At 36.5% G+C, this 18,292-nt stretch overlaps 1 protein-coding gene across 1 annotated transcript in view; it reads left to right on the forward strand.

Moving 5' to 3' along the window:
- Thsd7b (thrombospondin, type I, domain containing 7B) overlaps nt 1–18,292 on the forward strand; it is a 793,597-nt gene that overhangs the window by 684,717 nt on the left and 90,588 nt on the right. The window contains exon 15 of the mRNA XM_013030805.1: nt 11,590–11,723. Coding sequence (XP_012886259.1) covers nt 11,590–11,723 — 134 coding nt within the window. The remainder of the gene's footprint in view (nt 1–11,589; nt 11,724–18,292) is intronic.

An 18,292-nucleotide genomic window follows, 5' to 3' on the forward strand; every position in this document is an offset into this window, starting at 1 on the left:
GAAAACTTAGTGGTTCATCTTCTCTTCAAATAAAGTTCTATATTCTATATCATTTTCTATTTCTTTACCCCAGTAGCTGTAGTCTCTAGACTATGTGCTGTATACATGTGGCCCTTGTGTATAATATGCAAGAATTGCATTTAAAATTTGGTTTGTCTGCTTGCTTGATTGACAAATCTTCCATTAAGAGTAGTTTATAATAGATGGATCCTATCCAGGGCTACTCCTTCTTGTCTATTTGTGTTTGATAGTCCTACTGTAAAATAGGATTTCTCTTGTCAGAAGTGAGCATCTTAGATTATATTTATTTTTCAACATAAATATGTTTCTTATCATCTAAACTATACTGATTATCTAGGCATATTTCATAAGCTTCTTGCACATGTTAGTAAGAACACATGTATCCTAGAGAGTAAGAAAATCATGAAGAACAAAGAGTTGTAATTTTTTCTTATGAGGAAACTGAGTCATGTGGGTATCAGAATAAAGGGCAGAAAGGGAACTCAACAGAACAATAGGCTTTTTTGGGGAGTGAAGCCTGGCTAGGAAGGGCACCTAAATTTCCTTCAGCCTGGCTGAAGGGGAAATGACGCACCTCCCCCCACACACACCGCCCCCATACACTAGGGCTCTTTAAATATTAGGCAGAAAGAGTGAAGGGGGGAGGGGGGACAGATGGAAACAGGGTGAGATGCAGGCAGGGTGGGTGAGCAATGCTATTTGACTGAGGAGTTAAAGATTTCAACAGTCTGTGTGTTCATTGGGTGCATCAGCCTCAGACATGGCCTTGATCTTAGACTCTCTTCCAAGACCGCTAGTACATTTATTCAGGGGTAAGAGGAGGGGAAATAATTCAGCTGGGTCTGCAGCAAGGACAGTTCTAAGACATGACTCTCAGGGAGGAGGTGGGTGATTTAGGTTAAGTTAGTTTCCATCACCTCTTCTCAGCAAAAACCCATATAATAAAGCTTTCTCAAACCTTTAATTGCTTACATAGGCAAGAATAAGGCTAAAACTAAGTCTCTCTTTCTTGATAAACCACCATAAGCTTTTATATTCTACTTACACTTAGGATATTCATTTCTAAGAACTGAGATCTTTAACAAATTTGTTTTTAGCCCATTTTATGCCAAAAACCTGTAAAGAAATGAGTCAGAGATAATATCCTTTACAAGTGTTCCTTCCTTTCTTCCTTTCTACTTTCCTTCTTTTCTTCCTTTTCTTCTTCCCTTCCTTCTTTCCTTTCTTCCTCTCTTCCTTCCTTCCTTGCTTCCTTCTTTCCTTCCTCCCTTACTTCCTTTTCTTTCTTTTTTTTGGGGGTCTGGTCGTGGTGCCTGAACTCTAGGCCTGGGTGCTGTCCCTCAGCTCTTCAGCTCAAGGCTAGCGCTCTACCACTTGAGCCACAGCGCCACTTCCGGCTTTTTTTCTTTTTGCTTATGTAGTGCTTAGCAATCCAGGGCCTCATGCATGCAAGACAAGCGCTCTACCACTGAGCCACCTTCCCAGCCCCCCCTTTACTTTATTTCTTTCTCCCTTCCTTTGTTTATTTCCTTCATTCCTTCACCCTAACTTCCTATTTTCCTTTCCTTCTTCCTTCTTCCTTCATCCCTCCCTCCCTCCCTCCCTCCCTCCCTTCCTTCCTTCTTTCCTTCCTTCCTTCCTTCCTTCCTTCCTTCCTTCCTTCCTTGCCTCTTTCCTTCTTTATTTCTGCTGGACCATGCTATTGAACCCAGAGTAGCCTAAAGTTTGCTATAGAGCACAGAATATCCTAGAACTCAAAATCTTTTTATTCCATCCATCTGAGTGCTAGGATTAGAGCCATACACAGCATATTCTTTCTCTTTAAGAGAAAGGAAACCTTTATCCTCCTAACTTGCTAATGTTAGTATCTTTGATCCATACTTCCTCACTTCCTTCTTTCATCTGTCTATCCATCCACACATCTGTTTTTTCAGTATATTTGCGACCATATCCCAGTGTCTATGGTATAATCCAATTCCTCTTGAAACATACAATCACCTTAATCCACAAAAACCCCACTTATTATTGCAAGAAAATTTTAACATGAAATACACCCTCTTAATAGGTATGGTCAGTATAGAATAGTTAGCCACAGATAGGCTTTCATGCAACAAATATTTAGAACTTATATTGTATGACTGAAATTTTATACCAATTGATTAGCAATTATCAGTCTCCCCAGTACCATTTAATTCTTCACTTCTATGAGTTTGACAATTTTAGATATCTCCTCTAAGGAGTACTGGACACTTGTTGTCTTTCATATTTCAGTTTATTTTAAAGTTTATTCATGACCTTTTTTTACTTCTGGTACTGAAGGCTTTTCCTCCTTTCTTTTCCAGTGGTATTCTACCACTGAAGTCACACTTCTTCTAGCCTTTTCCTGGTTACTTGGAGTTGAGTTTCACAGACTTTTCTGCCAGTGCTGGTTTTGAACTGTTTCTCAGATCTTAGCTTCCTGAGTAGCTAAGATTACACATATGAGTCACAAATGCCCAGGTTTCATGGGCTCTTTACTAGTCATTTTTGAAGTACTATGAGTTCAGCTCTTCTTGTATTTTCTAAGAAATGGTATTGGTTTTTGAAAAGAAATTTCCATTTCCCAGAAAAAATACCTATGAAAGGCGAATAAGCCACCATGGCTGCAGTCTCTTTTATGCTGTGAAGAGTCTTTAAAATCCCTCTTGATTTTGTTGCATCATGAGGCCATGTGTGTATGTGCACACATACACACACACACACACACACACATACACACACACACACACACCGCTCAGGATACTGGAGAAGGCAATTGTCCCTTTTTGCTTTATTTATTGTGATTATTTATCTGGGCTCTGCAGTTCAACTTGCCCCAAGTTTCCAGGTTGCCCAGTTGCCCCATTGTGTTGTATAAGATGTGCCAGACACAGAGGGAGGCTGGCCAGTGCTCAGGTGTGTGGGCTGGTGTTTTTCTTGTAGAACATCTGCCACTTTATAGTATCTGCAAAGCAATCATTTCTATTGCTATCTGTTACTTATAATGCAGTACACTTTAAGACCACATTTTATTTCCAAACTCATTTAAATGGCACACAATAAGAAATATAATTCTTCTGTAAGTGAGCATATAATATTGTAAGTAGCAAGTAGAGGTCATCTGAACTGTTTGCAACCCGAAGAGTTTCAGATTTAGACTTTTTCAGATTTGGGAAAATGTACACATACACAAGATATTTTGAGGATTAGACCCAAGTCTAAATATAAAATATGTAATATGTTTCATATATACTTTATATACCAAGTCTAAAGAAGTTTCAGGGAATAACTTTAGTGTACCTGTGTTTTGACTGTGACCCATCAGAGGAAATCAGATGTAGAATTTTCTACCATGGTGTCATGATGGTAAAGTTTCAGATTTGGGAACATTTTTTGAGCTTTCATATTAGGTATTTTCAAGCTGTAAACATTAAAATAACTAAAATACAACTTTATTTGCCACCCAAGTAATGTAAACTATGTTAGCACTGATAACTATAGTCTTCTGCATTTGAGCCTTGGAGCTCTCCTTTATTACTTGTTGGCTGTAATGGGATGACTTGCTATGAAACAGTCTTAAAGAAAGGAAAGGGATGAAAAGAAAGCAGAGAGTTCATGCATGGCTTGGGATATATTTATTCAGTTCCAGTTCTTCCTACAAGGAGAGGGATATCAGTCTGTAAATCAAGTACCTGAAGAAGTCAACTTTATGGAGGAAAGAGCTGTCTTATTTTGATTTTTTCTTGTTGGCTTGTTTATTTTGCTTACAGGTTTTAGGGCTCAAGAAGTCCAAACAACATGGGGCAGGGCTGCTAAGATCTGTCTGTGATCCTTCCCATCACAATGGGAGCATGTCTCTGTTTTCTGCTCTGTGTTCTCTCTCTTCCCTCTGAGACTGCTAGGAATCAATCATGACGCCTTCTGCTGAATGACCTTCTCTAACCTTCTCACTTCCTAACCTGTGTTAATGGACAACTCTGTAGCCAGATTAAATTTTCACCATTTTGATACCATTAACATAAAACTTGGAGGTTGACATTTCTGCATGCATTTAGGGTGGCAAAGAACAACCATATTCAAGCATGGATCAGGTGAGAGAATGGTTTCAATGTTGGGACCCTTAAAAGACAGCTCAGAACTCTTCAGATAAAATAAATCCATTTCAGAAGAAGGGCTATCTTGTACAACAAATATTGTATTTATATATAAGCAATAGTGTGATTTTTTTGACCAACAGCTTCTTTATTAATCAATTTCTTCTCTTATTTATGTATGTAAAAACTGTTCTCTTTTTTTATTCTTTAGACATCTTAGATCAGGAAAACTCCTAATGAGAGAAAAGCTAATTCAAATTCAGCAGTGCTCTCAAATGAAATTAAAATTTCATTAATCACAACAGTCTCAAATTCCTTTGTTCATTGAGATTACAGACAGGATTTGGTATGTGAATGCATTTTTAGGCCCCTTGAAATAATGGTACGTTCTCCAACTCCCACTACTACCTTAGATGCCACGGAGAGGAGGAGGAAGTATCTCTAATAAATCTGTAATTGGCTTCAGAGTTCAGCAATTTATTTTTCAATAAATGTTAAAAATAAAGTGTATTCAGTATGAGGAAGTTTATTTCTAGAGTTTTCTTATTGTTGGAAGTGCTGCTGTTTGAACTCAATGCTTTATACTTGCTATGTTGTTACTTTATTACTTGAACCAAGCTTCCAGACTCCTTTTGTGCTGGTTAGTTTTTTTAGATGGACCTCCATTTGCCACTCAGACATATGCTCATTCTTAAATTTTTAGTGTCAAAATTACAAACTTAAGATGCATATTTAAAAGAGTAGTGATAGATTAATGCAATCAAAATACTTTATATGCATGTGTAAAAATGTCACAGAGAAACCCTTTTCCACAATCAATTTACACTCATTTAAAAATGCAAGTAATAAGGCTGGGCACTATTGGCTCACACCTCTAATACTAGCAGGTCTAGAGGTTGAGATTTGAGGATCAATTTTCAAAGACAACCCAGACAGTAAAGTTCATAAGACACTCTCATCTCCAAAAAAAACTCCTTTATTTTGACATTAACTTAGATCTTTCTTTCTTTTCTTAATTAATTTTTTTATTGTAAAGATACTGTACAGAGGGGTTACAGTTACATGGGTAAGATAATGAGTACAGTTCCTATTGAGCATTGTTACCCCCTCCTTTGTTTTTCCCCTAGCATCCCTTCCCACCTTCCTCCCCAATGCCTCCCCCTGACCAAGTTGTAAAGTTTGTTTTCAACATAGTGTCTTGCAGATCTCATTGTTAAATGGGTCAACCTGTATTCTTATTTTGTTATTTCCCTTCCCCTTCCCAAATTAGAAAAATGTATATACAAGATGCAGGGCATCAGAATTAAATACAGTGAAAACAGGGGTTATACCAGGGGGGAAGAACAGACAAAAGAAACCATAAATGTCACATAGAACATTAAAAACAACAGTGATAAAAATAAAATAAACTCCCTTTTAAAAAGCCAGACATAGAGTTGTGAATAAAGTGGTAGAGCACTAGCCTTGAACATAAACAAAGCTTAGGGATAGCAGCCAGATTCTGAGTTCAAATCCAGGACTGTTGCATGTGCACGGATGTGCATGTGCACACACACACACACACACACACACACACACACACACACACACTCATACACACACTCTAAAACCTCCCAGTAGTGATACTTACAAAGCAAGGCATGTTGAGAGTCTAAGAGCGGTTTGAAGATGTCTTTGCATTGTAGTATAACTGAAGAATCTAGTAAGTAAAAATGTCTGGAAAATGGAGAGCAGCTAGAACTTCAGACTTGACAATCTGTACTACAATTGACATTTACCAAGACCTCTGAGTTTAGGGTACTACAAACAGGATCTTCAGACAAACCAAAGTCCAAATGATATGTCCTTGAATAACACACAGCACAAGATGACAAACCTAATGATTTTCCAGCAGATGGCAATTTAAATACATCTGTGAATGTTTGCTTTTAAATTCACTATCTTTACACAAATTCCATCCAACCTAATAACAGAGGCTTGCTCTTGCTTCAAATGTACTTGGTTTTGGGACAGATATTTTGGCTTCTTAAAATTGCTGAAAGAAATCAGTATATGTAAAGACAAAGATTAGATTGCTAGTGGCCATTTTTTCTCTGTAAAGAAACAAACATTATCTGATTTAAAGACTTTAATAGACAGTTTGAGGTTGTTTCTCCTTTACAGAACTCTATCCTTCAATATCCCTATGTGATGTATTCCAAGACCCTCTGTAGATACTAGAGTCTACATATACTCAAGTACCTTGTACATGTAGCATTGTATTTGCATATAAACTGTGCACACCTTCCTGAATTCTTTATGTCACATCTATATTACTTATAATGCATAATATAATTTAGATTATATGTAAATAGCAGTTACACTAAACTACTTAGGGAATGACTGGGGAAATCTACACATATTATACACAAATATTTATGTTTTAAAGCACTGTGAATCTGTAGTGTGTTGACACTGTAGTCTGCAGATATAGAGGGCAGACTATGATGTATTATTATCATCCTCACCATTGAAAAAATGATGGGCAATATCTCTTGGAATGTGGTGCTCTTCTCAAACAAAGCAAGCAAATTCTATGTGTCATAGTCCAGCCATTGGCATCTTCAAAATTAGTTCTTTTTAGCTAGAAGTTCCATAGAAATCTTATCTAGTTTAAGTAATTGTGATGACTAGAAGATACCTTATATAAACTATAATAGTCTACATAGAATTATTGTGATATCATCTCTGACTTGTTACTATTAAAGGGCACAGATGTATACCATAAGGTAGGGTACAGGAACATTATGCTGACTCTTAATATTGTATGTAATACATTTTTATGAAATGCATGTTTGGAAAGTTCAAAATGAAAATTCTTTGAATGATATTGATACCTTCCCATCATTCATACTTGTCAGAGTGGAGGAGAGCAAAAGTGAGTTGCTCAGTCAAAAGGGTTAGAACGTGGTAAGTTGAGGGACAATGTAAACCAAGAAGCAAACTGTGAGTTATGGAGGGAGAAAACTGATCATAGATTGAGAAAAAGAAATTAATGTCTTTGAATTGAGGCCTGAGAATCAGAGATAAACTTGAATATTGTAACTAAAGAAGTCATGGCATTTTGAAGAGATGGAAGTCTTTCATGCTTACTAAGCTCACCACTTTATTTCTTCCTCCCCCTCCCCCTGCTTTCTTTTCCCCTTCTTTCTCCTCCTCTTCTTTTGTACCAGTATTGGGTCTTGAAGTCAGAGCTTGGCACTGTGCACTCTACTACTTGAACCACTTCCAGCTCCACGTCCAGATTTTTGCTGGTTAACTGGAGATAAGATTCTAATGGATTTTTCGTTCTAAGATGGCTTCAAACTCTGATCAGTTTTCAGCCTCCTGAGTAGTCAAGATTTCTGGCTTGAGCCATTGGCACCTAGCAAAAGAACCCTTTCTTATTATACTTTAATGGGAGAGACCCTTGCACATGAACTATGGTCTCACATATGCCACTGAATTGATTTCTAAATTCTACACAGTGGCCACAACTCTCAATAAGATGCCCTTAAACCTGGAGACTTTTGCCTGGGTCTTTCCTGCCAATGAACTCTTAACACAGGTTTATGGTTTAGTTCAATGGAAATTTAGCGGCTGGTGATTTTTCCCATCCTTTCTTCCTCTCTCTCCCCTTTCATTTTCCTCTTCTTTCTTTCTTTCCTGTCTGTTTCATTGAACAGTAAGAGTCTAGTATGCAATGATGACATCCACTAAACCCTAGTGAGACCTTATCTCAGGTTCATGCCAGAGCAGTTAGTTTGTAGCTGGGAAAGCATATGAAAGAAGCAGTACTTAATTGAATTGATTAATGGAAATGAACAGAGGCTTATTTAATGAATATTAAAAGACTGACTCAATGAGTGATTTTATGATATGAATCTGGAACTGGAAAAATTATAAACTTCAAGTCTCTGGTGAAGAAGTAATAAATAGAACTCTTTTCTAGGAGAATGAAACCGTATTTCCCTCAGAGGATTTAGATTTTTCAGTGGCATTTTTTAGCATCTATAGCCCTATTAAACCTTGTTATTTTCTTCCTAATTTGTGCCTTTTAGAAATGATTTTCATTTAACTTTTCCATGGCTCATTTCTCTCTTGCAGAACATTTTCATATGATTCTGTGATAAAGTCCATGCTGTAACACAGTTCCATTATAAAACCATAATAACATAATAAGTACCAACTAAACAGTAATAGGCAATACCCAGAACATAAAAGACTGATAGGAGAAGACATCAAGCACCTGGGAAGTCAAACTTTATTTTTGAATGCCCTGCAGCATTCTTTCCTTTTGTGGGTATTTCTGACCATCTCAATAAGGTTCCCTGCCTGGTGGAGAGGATTTTGAAGAAACAGTTCACATGATTTGTAAGGGGCATTCCTCCCCTTCCTACAAAACCACCAAGCCACATCTTTTCACGACATGATTATCATTCTTTAACCAAAAACCCATAATGGGAAGAAGGTTTCATTTTTATGGCATCTTCTTGTCCTTCATGTTTTGTGAAATACTGCTTTTTTTGTTCCATTGAGTGGGCTTGTTTTCTCTAGATAATTTAATGTGGGTCATTAGCAACTTGAGTACCTTCAAAAATTAGTTTCAATTTAATGACCATCTCCTCATTAAACTCTCCTCAATCTCATACTTTGTGAATTACAATCCCTCCCTGCATGGAAACAAAGCCATTCATGCCTGAGACTTGTAATCTGGGTTTATCAAAATGGACACACAGACAAACACTATCAGAATAAGTCAGATCTCAGTTAAGACCAGGAGCATATATACATGAGGAGAGGATTGTGTTTCTCTCAGCATGTTTAGTGTTATCTAAGATCTAAGTTGGACATGTGGTTATGTAGGCTAAGGTGAGAAAAAGAGCAAAGTAGAAGATCAGAGATACATATAGGGTCAAAGTAATGATTTTCAATTTGCCCCATCCTCCACTAACATGCAATGTAGCTCTAACCACCTCGTTAACCTTGGCCCTGTTCAAATGCATGTAAAAATCATTCTCTAGGACACTGATACCATTTACTTGGGCTTTGAAGGGTGGGTACAGATTGGTCTGCTAGAACAAACTGCAGAAACAATTCTAAAATTGTAAATGGACTGCGGAGATGGCTCAGTAGTACAATGCTTGCTTAGTATGTGTGACATTTTGCCTTCAATCCCAGTAATACACACACACACACACACACACACACACACACACACACACACACCAGATATATCATGTGATTGGAGAATCCTTAAAATGTAACATTGGGTAAGAAATGTTCTCAATACCTTGCATATGTAACCCCTCTGTACATCACCTTGACAATAAAATTAAATTAAAAAAAATATTGGCTTTTTGTTTGGTTTTTGACTGTTAAAAAATAGCTGCATTTTTTCCTATTCATACCTGTTCCCCATCTTCTGGCATCTTGTCAGGATGGTTAGCTATATGCTGCATGCACAGACCACTGGAGCATAAAGAATACAACCAACAAACTAATATATGACTAGGCAGTCACATATTACCAAAGATACATACAACTGAATTTTTTTCATTTTCCATGTGACCTTGGGGCTTTATATGGAGCAAACATGGAAGGATAAGCCCTGTTTAGTATTAATAGCATTAGAAAAACAATGGGTCCACTCTGCAAATATGAGTGCAGAGTGCGTGGATGAAATGGGGAAAAAAACCTTTAAAAATTTTAATCTACTGCCTGTTTGCATATAAGATACCTTGTTGTATCTCAAAGGAAACCAAAGAAGCTTTGTTATAATTAAGCTATAGCCTTACATATTAAAGCATTGATAGGAAGAACTCATAAATTCAGTGAAAGTATCATATCCCTGATGCATTCCTCAAATTTTAGCTCAGCTTCCTAGCATCTGTTCAGTTGAGTAGATACATTTTAATTTTTTGTAGTTTCTTCTTTTCCCTCCACTATCCTATGCACTTTTCTGGATAGACTTTTCTCAGTTATAAATTATCACTTCCTTATTCTAGGAACTGCTTGTGACCCTTTCATTTCATTCTTGTCATCATTCTCAGCATGAAATGCAATTCTTTTATAAGTTAATTTCTTACTTTCTTACATCGAGTTCCACTAGTGTTTTCCACTCTGATTTTTGTCCTATATATTCTTTACCTTGTGGTTTCTCTTCCCCTTGTGAAGTCTATGTGTGAGAATTGAATAGAATCCTTGGGTTAAAAATAGTTTCTGACATTACTGGTGATTCCTAGGCAGTAGTCTAGCAAATCACCTTTTCCTATTTGATTTCCAGCTAACATGCTGACAGAGCTTCAGTCGTGTTTTCTAATTATCCCATTACCTTGCATTTAGTGGAGACTCGCAAGGAATGTTTCAGTTTGCATAACTCTGCCATCATTTACAATTTTGTAGAATTAGGAATGTAGGAAAACACAAGGACTGCTACTTAAGGCTTACTTAAAAGGAACAACATTAACTAACTACATTGGTAAAAGATTGAGCCATGTTTTTCAGTACGCTTGCACTTGAACCATCTTTGTAAGATCAGGGCATTAGCTCACTCAGAGGCAGTTTTCTTTTCCTTACTTCTATTACACAGAAGCTATGCTTCATACTGAGAAGTGATGATGATTAAGTACAGCCTCAAAGAGAGTGGCAAACCCAATTGGCTGCCCACTGGGATACAATTTCAGGAAAAGGTTACCACAAACAAATGCATAGGAAGTAACTTAAGATTTTATTTAATGCCCTCATTTTTTATATTATAATACTGTAAATATTCATAGTCAGTAACTATGTAGACCACTAATGGCTTAGCAGCATTCATCTTGTGTGTGTGTGTGTGTGTGTGTGTGTATGTGTGTGTGTATGTGTGTGTTAGCCATATTGTGAAAACATCTTACAAATAGCACCATTCATATGAACCCACAGTGCCCAAGAGGCTGAATGATTATCTGTTAACATCATTTGGGGGCATAAAATGAATTATAATATTGCTTTTCTTAGACATTCAAAAACTTTATATTCAAAAGTAAATTTTCCATATATATATATATATGTATTTGTTTCAATTGACATGTAAAATACATTAGAGAATACAATACACCATATAATTGAGAGTTGGACCATCTGATGGTATGTGAGTTCTTTTAGGAAATGAAATGATAATGGAATTTCTACTCATGGTGCTAGGAAATGATTATCCTTTGTTCTCTTCTGTGAAGTCATATCATCTTATTTTAGTTGATTCCCCTGTATGCTTCTTTAGGCAAGTCAGTAAATTGAGAGAAGTCAAATACATCTTTCTTTAGGGGAATGAAATCTGGCTATTTGGGTGAGAGAATAATTTCTTGGGTTATGTTCAGCAGGCATTACTGAATGATAGGCTATTTTTCTATAATGTGGATAGTTCCACATAATTTTTTTCTTTTCCTATTCTTGACAGGTGCATGAGGCAGTCCCATGTTACAATGAATGCAATCAGTATTCCTGGGTTGTAGAACACTGGTCTCCATGCAAAATCAACAATGAGCTGAGGTCACCACGATGTGGAAGAGGGATACAATCCAGGAAAATCAGGTGTGTGAAAATGGCAGATATGGAAGTGGTGTTGTGGCTCAAGTGGTAGAGCACTATCCTTTAGATGAAGAGCCCAGAGTTCAAGCCCTATGACTGACAAAAACAAATAAACATATATTTAGGTCAGGTGCCAGTGGCTCATGCCTGTAATCCTAGCTACTCAGGAGGCTGAGATCTGAGGATGGTGGTTCAAAGCCAGCCTGGGCACAATAGTCTGTGAGACTCTTATCTCCAATTAACCACCAGAGAACTGGAAGTGGCACTGTGGCTCAAGTGGTAGAACACTCACCTTGAGCTGAAGAGCTGAGGGATAGTGTCCAAGCTCAGAGTTCAATCCCCACGACTGACAAAAAGAAAAAGGAAAGAAAAGAAAAGAAAATGGCAGATATGCAAAATGGGGTCACATCGTTTTGGCACACATAACTACATATATAATATGTACATTCATGTACATATACCTATATATACACATATATATGTAAAGAACATCACTTGTCTAAGTTTACTCTGATTTTTATAGCATATTCACTGGCTTGTGCTCATCTTCAAAGCATCTAGGAAGACGTGTACCATTCCTATCATGTGCATAGTATAATTACTTTGTAATGCAGTTATAACTCTTACCATTTTCTGCATCCCACTGTCATAAAAATGAGCTTTGTGAGCAGGCTGGGATCTCTCCACTCACTGTTTACAAATAAAAATGTTGTGACTATCTTCTATTCCTCTTTTTTGCACTCTTGTTACTACAGGATAAACCTATATGAGGATGTCAATATATTGAAAAAGTCAATTTAAACCCCAATTGAGTCTTATTAACCAAAATCTAAAGATACCAATGGATAGGAGCTATATATTGTATTTCTTTTTAAAAAAATATATTTCAGAGAGAATTAATATGTCCTGGGTTATTTACAGTGGGATTTTGTCCAAATCTTTTTTGTAGAAACAAATAGAGAATTGTAACCAAAGTTTAAACAGGGACTGAATTTGATAAGTAGGCCTATTTAGAAATGATTTTGATAGAGAGAATAACAAAAGAACAAAGAACAAAGACAATAAACCTTACAGACTGAATAAAACATAGTGAAAGTGTTCCTAGACAATAATTTATATGCAGAATAAGAAGAAAACCTACCGTAGTTATCCATTCAATTGAATAAGCATTTCATCAAATTTAGAAACTCCATTTCCAGGGGAGAGACAAGGCTCAAATCATGCACTGCTCATTGAACTATGAGTTTGATGATTTTTATCTAGGACATCAGTTGCCAAGACAAAGACGTATTATGAGTATTAATACTTGTCATCAATCATGCTTCATTTAGTACTGTACTATATACCCATTATTTTCAACATACCAAAGTTACAAAATCCCTGGTAGGTATGTTGAAACAAATGGCTGGTGGCAAAATTATAAAGGTATTTCTCATCACCAATCCAAACAAATGGCTAATAGACAAATTGCATTTCTTTCCTTTCTGTTATTTACTTTTACCCTGGAGATACTTAATCTCAGGCTATTGCAAACTTTGTGCTTTTTCTTTTCAAAGACTCAGTCTTCTGTTTCTTATTCTCAGATGGTTTTAAAAAGTGACTGACTAACAGAGTTTATAAAGCAACATGGAAACAAGCTGATTTGTTACATACTCATCCCATTCAGGATTCTTGGCAGCATTAAAGGAAAATGTCAGGAGAGAGAGAAAGCTTTAAGAGAATAAATAGCTACTGGCAGAATCGCGAATGATTGATTGAAGAAAACACTCTTGAACAAGAGGATCTTTCGGCTATATGTATCAGCTCAAACCTATAAAGCCTGATATAATAAGAACAAACAAACATTATTCTATCATGGACTAATTTTGCTCCCCAGAAAATCTACATGTCAAAATTCCAACCCTTTGTACCTCACTATGTGACTTAAAACATTAGTAGATAAAGAAGATGAAGAAATAACTAAGGTAAAATTAGGTATTGATATGGTCCCTAGTTTAGTATGGTCTCATACAAGAAGCAGAATTAAGACAAATACACACAGTAGAAGTTCCAATTTAACACACCAAGCCATCCCCAAGTCAAGGGAACAAGACTTGCAAAAAAAAAAAAACCCTGAAAACACCTTCATCTCAGACTTTTAGCATTCAGAATTAGGAAAAATAAATTTTTGCTTTTGTGTTACCTGTATGTATTAGTTTATGGTCACTCTGACAAACTACCTCTTAGAAAAAGCTTATGGTACCTTATTTTCCTCGTAGTTTTACAGATTTCAGTCTGTCATGGTGAGAGGTGAGAGGACATGGTAAAGCAGTCCAAATGATAGCAAATAGGAAGCAGAAAAGGTTACATTGTCTCTTCTCATTGTCTGTGGCATTCCTTGACAAATACTCCATGTTACTGAAATCTCAATTACCCTGATGTTTCTATTGCAACTTTGCCATGTTATCCCAACTTCACAGGTCACTTTCTAGGGTTAACCTGCAGGGATCCTCTCATTGTCATGAGTTTCCTGGTCTCCCAGGCCTTCCTTTGAAATCTGGGTGGAGACTTCCATCATCCCATAACTCTTGCATTTTGCTTACCTGAATGGCGAAATTACAGACAATGCTGAGATCTGTTAACAGCATGAGCACTAGCCACGCTCTACTTAAAGTAATCTCTACTTACAGTAATCTCCAGTTGTCTAGGAAGCTGAACACAGTGAAATGAATACTTGGAAAAGAACTTCCTAGGTTATGTAACTTCCTAGTTATGTTTCCAGAAGCAATCTCTTCTCAAGAGAAACTCTTTCACATAATTTTTACCCTTTCATACTTGAGCACGCCATGTGTGAAGTCTAGCCAATTCTTGAGTTGCTCTCAGGATATCTCTTCTATTGTCTTTGTGCAAAGTACATGATTCTTCAATTGTTTTTAACAATAATCATTTCCTTGTTTTCAGTTTGGTACATGCTCAATTTCTGGCAAAACTACACATTTTTAAAATCTGCTCTCCTATTTACTTTCCATTCTTACTGTAAACCTGACTAAAAGTAGCCAGCATTCACAATGCCACAGCATGAATATTGACTGTTGTAAATTTTTCTGCCAAATTAATTCACCTATTGCCTTTTAATTCAGATTCATTCAAAATCTCACGACAGGGAAAACTGTAGACAAATTTGTTACCAGAATGTAACATTGATGGCTTCCAATAGATGATTCCAAATAGAGTTCTCATTTCTACCTGAAAGCTCATTAGTGTAGCCTTCGTTTTACATGTTCCTGTCAGCATTCTGATCTTCCAAGCTCCTACCCAACCCCCTCCCCCCAATTAAGCTATGCTTGTAACATTCTAAGACTGTTCTACCTGCTTCTCCAAACTATTCTCAATTTTTCTCAAAAACCACAGTTTTCTGGACCACATGGTCAAGATTAAGTCATAGCAATAGCCCTACTTCTCAGTGCCATAGCTGTAACAAAATACCTGACATGAACAACTTCAATGAGGAAAAATTTACTTTGGTTTATGGCTTAGAGGTGTCAGCCTATCAATGCAGAGATAGAATGGCAAAGCAACTCACATTATGGAAGATAAGAAAATGAGAGGAATAAGAAAGGGTCAGAACAAGATATAGGCCCTAAGGAAGTTTTTCCCATCTCAACAATCCATTCTCCTTTGTTGTTGTTGTACTGGGTTGAACTGAAGTTTTCACCTTGCAAGGCAGAGACTGGCACTTGAGCCATTCCTCCAGTTGATTTTTGCTCTGATTATTATTTAAGATAGGTCTGTGTTTTGACCAGGCTGGCCTCTTCAGTGATCCTTATATTTATGCTTTCTGCTGTACCTGAGATGATGGGTGATCATCACTGACATTAAGTGATTACATGAGCAAGATGAATACATTTCTTATCAAGCATTGTTGCCTCCTCCTTTGTTTTCCCTTCCCATCCCTTCCCATATTCCACCCCTCCATCCCCGCCCCCTTGAACCTTAAGTCTTGTAACATCTACCTCCTGAGTACCTAGGATTATAGCCATGCGCCAACTGTGTGCAGCTTCCATTCAAATTTTACACTCATCAGTGGATTAAATAATCCATTTGCTCAGAATCCTCATGATCCATTGTTTCTGGAAGCATCTTCATAGATATATGTAACGGTAGACTTTACTAATCTCTAGGCATTTCTATCTTAAGCAAGTTGAAAATCAGAATTAAAAGCATCACACTATGTATTTCTTATGGCAACTCTTACAAACTAAAATGTACATGCCATGTAACAAGCATTATTGCTTTATGTGGATGATCACATATAAAAATGTGAAGCTAATCTACCATAAATCTTGCATTCTAAATTATAATTCACCTAAATATGATTCTGTTATGATGAACAAAACAGTTAACTTGTTCTCTCTTATAAAACCTCCATACTAGAGGATATCTTCATGGTTTATCTATGAGTGTAGTCATATTTCAAATCCCGCATCATTTGTGATTATTTGCTTTTTATGTTACAGAGTTCATTCTGGGTGCTAGAGATAAATGTCTGAATGTAAAAAGTTTCTGAAGCTGGGTTTGTAATTCAATGTTAAGAATTTTTTCCCTAGTACACACAGGTCCTGGGTTCAATCCTTAGAATCACAGTTTTTTGATTCTCACAGAACTTACAATGTGTATGGAGAGAAAAGAACATATAAATTTATAAAATAAAATACCTTTGCTGTGAAATGTGAAGAAGAATGTAAAATTGGGCTGGAGTGTTGGGGGTACTGTTTTGAAGGAACTGGTAAAAAAAAAATGAAATTTGGGCAGAAGCTTTACTAAAGTGAGAAACCTGAATGAGTGTATAAATCTGTAGAAAGAAAATTGAAATATTGAACTTAAAACCCTTTGTACAACTAGTTAATGACAATTAACACAAAAATAAGAAAGAAGCTGGCCACTAGTGTCTCATCCCTGTAACCCTATCTACTCAGGAGACTGAGATCTAAGGATCGTAGTATGAAGCCAACTGAGTAGGAAAAGTACATGAGACTCATAGTCAATTAACCACAAAGAAAGCCAGAAGTAGATCTATGGCTCAAATGGTAGAGCAGTAGCCTTGATTCTAAAAGCTTAGGAATAACCTCCAGACCCCAAATTCAAGCCCAGTAATGGCTCATGCACATGTGAGCACACACACACACACTAGCAATAAGAAGAAAGAAAATGTGTAAAGAAAACATGTAAAGAAAAACATGTAAAGAAAAAAAGTAAGGAACATGTAAAATATAATCATTCATATTTTACATATTAGGTTAAAAATGTATGCTATAATTCTAATTCCAAAATGAATCCATGATACTATAAAATGTTTAGGGTAGAAGAGGATGGCATACTTCCATTTACACTGGAAAAGAACCTTATTGTTATACATAGTTCATACCATAGTTCATAATGCTTTAGAAACAACGTTGTAGACTTGAAGCCATTGAATAATTCAAGACAAGAACGGTTGTTGGTTATATTACATTCAGTAAAAGTGAAAGTGATGAGTTCAAACTTGGAATATATTTTAAAAGTAGAGAACAGAAGGTTTTTGGATCCAATAATTGTGGGAGATAAACATACATCAATTATTATTGTCAGATTGTATGGCCTGAGCAATGGGAGGACTGTCGTTAGTTGAATTGGGAAATACAAGAAAAAGGGTTGACAGGAAAGCTAAAGTTGCCATTTAGCATTTTAAATTTGAAATATCTCATTAGCGCTCCAACTGAGCCATTTATAGGCTGGGGTTCAGGGAAACAATTGAAAATAGAAATTTGTGTATTATTAGCTTGAAAGTTTGTATTGATACAATTTTGAGCTCTGGTAAACTCCAACTTTCATAGGTTAAGAAGAGTCAAACAAAGATTCTACAAATGAATCTGAGAAAGGCCAAAGGGGTAAGGGGAAAACAAAGAAAATGAGAAAACAAATACGAAAGTTTTTCAAGGAAGATATAGTATTCAATTGTTTCAAATGCTCCTGCCTTTACCCAGATAAGAATCCACCATTGAGTTTGGCAACTTGGAGTTTCTTGATGATTTTGATAAGAGGTTTTCTTGCAATGGCAATAACAACATGTTAAATTGAGTTGAGAAAGTCATAATGGAAGGGAAGTAATGGAAGACAGTGCTAATAACAAATACAAAAAGTCTTAGAGTAGTTTTATAGTTGGAGTAAAAATGATTACTGATAGAAAAGGGGCAAGGAAATCAATGATACACAATATGTAGTGAATAACTACATTTTCATTTGGGGAGATTGTCAATTTGGTCTTTTTAAGTCTCTATTCTTACACTAGTCAGAATCTCAAGAAAAGTTCCTTCTTAAATCATAAGTGAAACAGAGAGTTCAATGGCTAGTATTCTGGAAATTCAGTGAAGGAAATCCAGTGTGCTAGACAGAATGTGGACCCAGATGTCTATATCCTAATATCTGCGTGTTGCCTTAAGATAGTTTCCTGAGTTGCCTGGTAGACACAACTTGTTCACAGGATCCTTAAGAATACATGGAAAGAGAGGGGGGACCAAGATGGCGACGGGGCAGTAGGGAAACGCCACAGCTCT

This window comes from Dipodomys ordii, unplaced genomic scaffold (assembly GCF_000151885.1).
Source record: "Dipodomys ordii isolate 6190 unplaced genomic scaffold, Dord_2.0 Scaffold133, whole genome shotgun sequence".
In the NCBI taxonomy this organism is placed as follows: Eukaryota; Metazoa; Chordata; class Mammalia; order Rodentia; family Heteromyidae; genus Dipodomys; species Dipodomys ordii.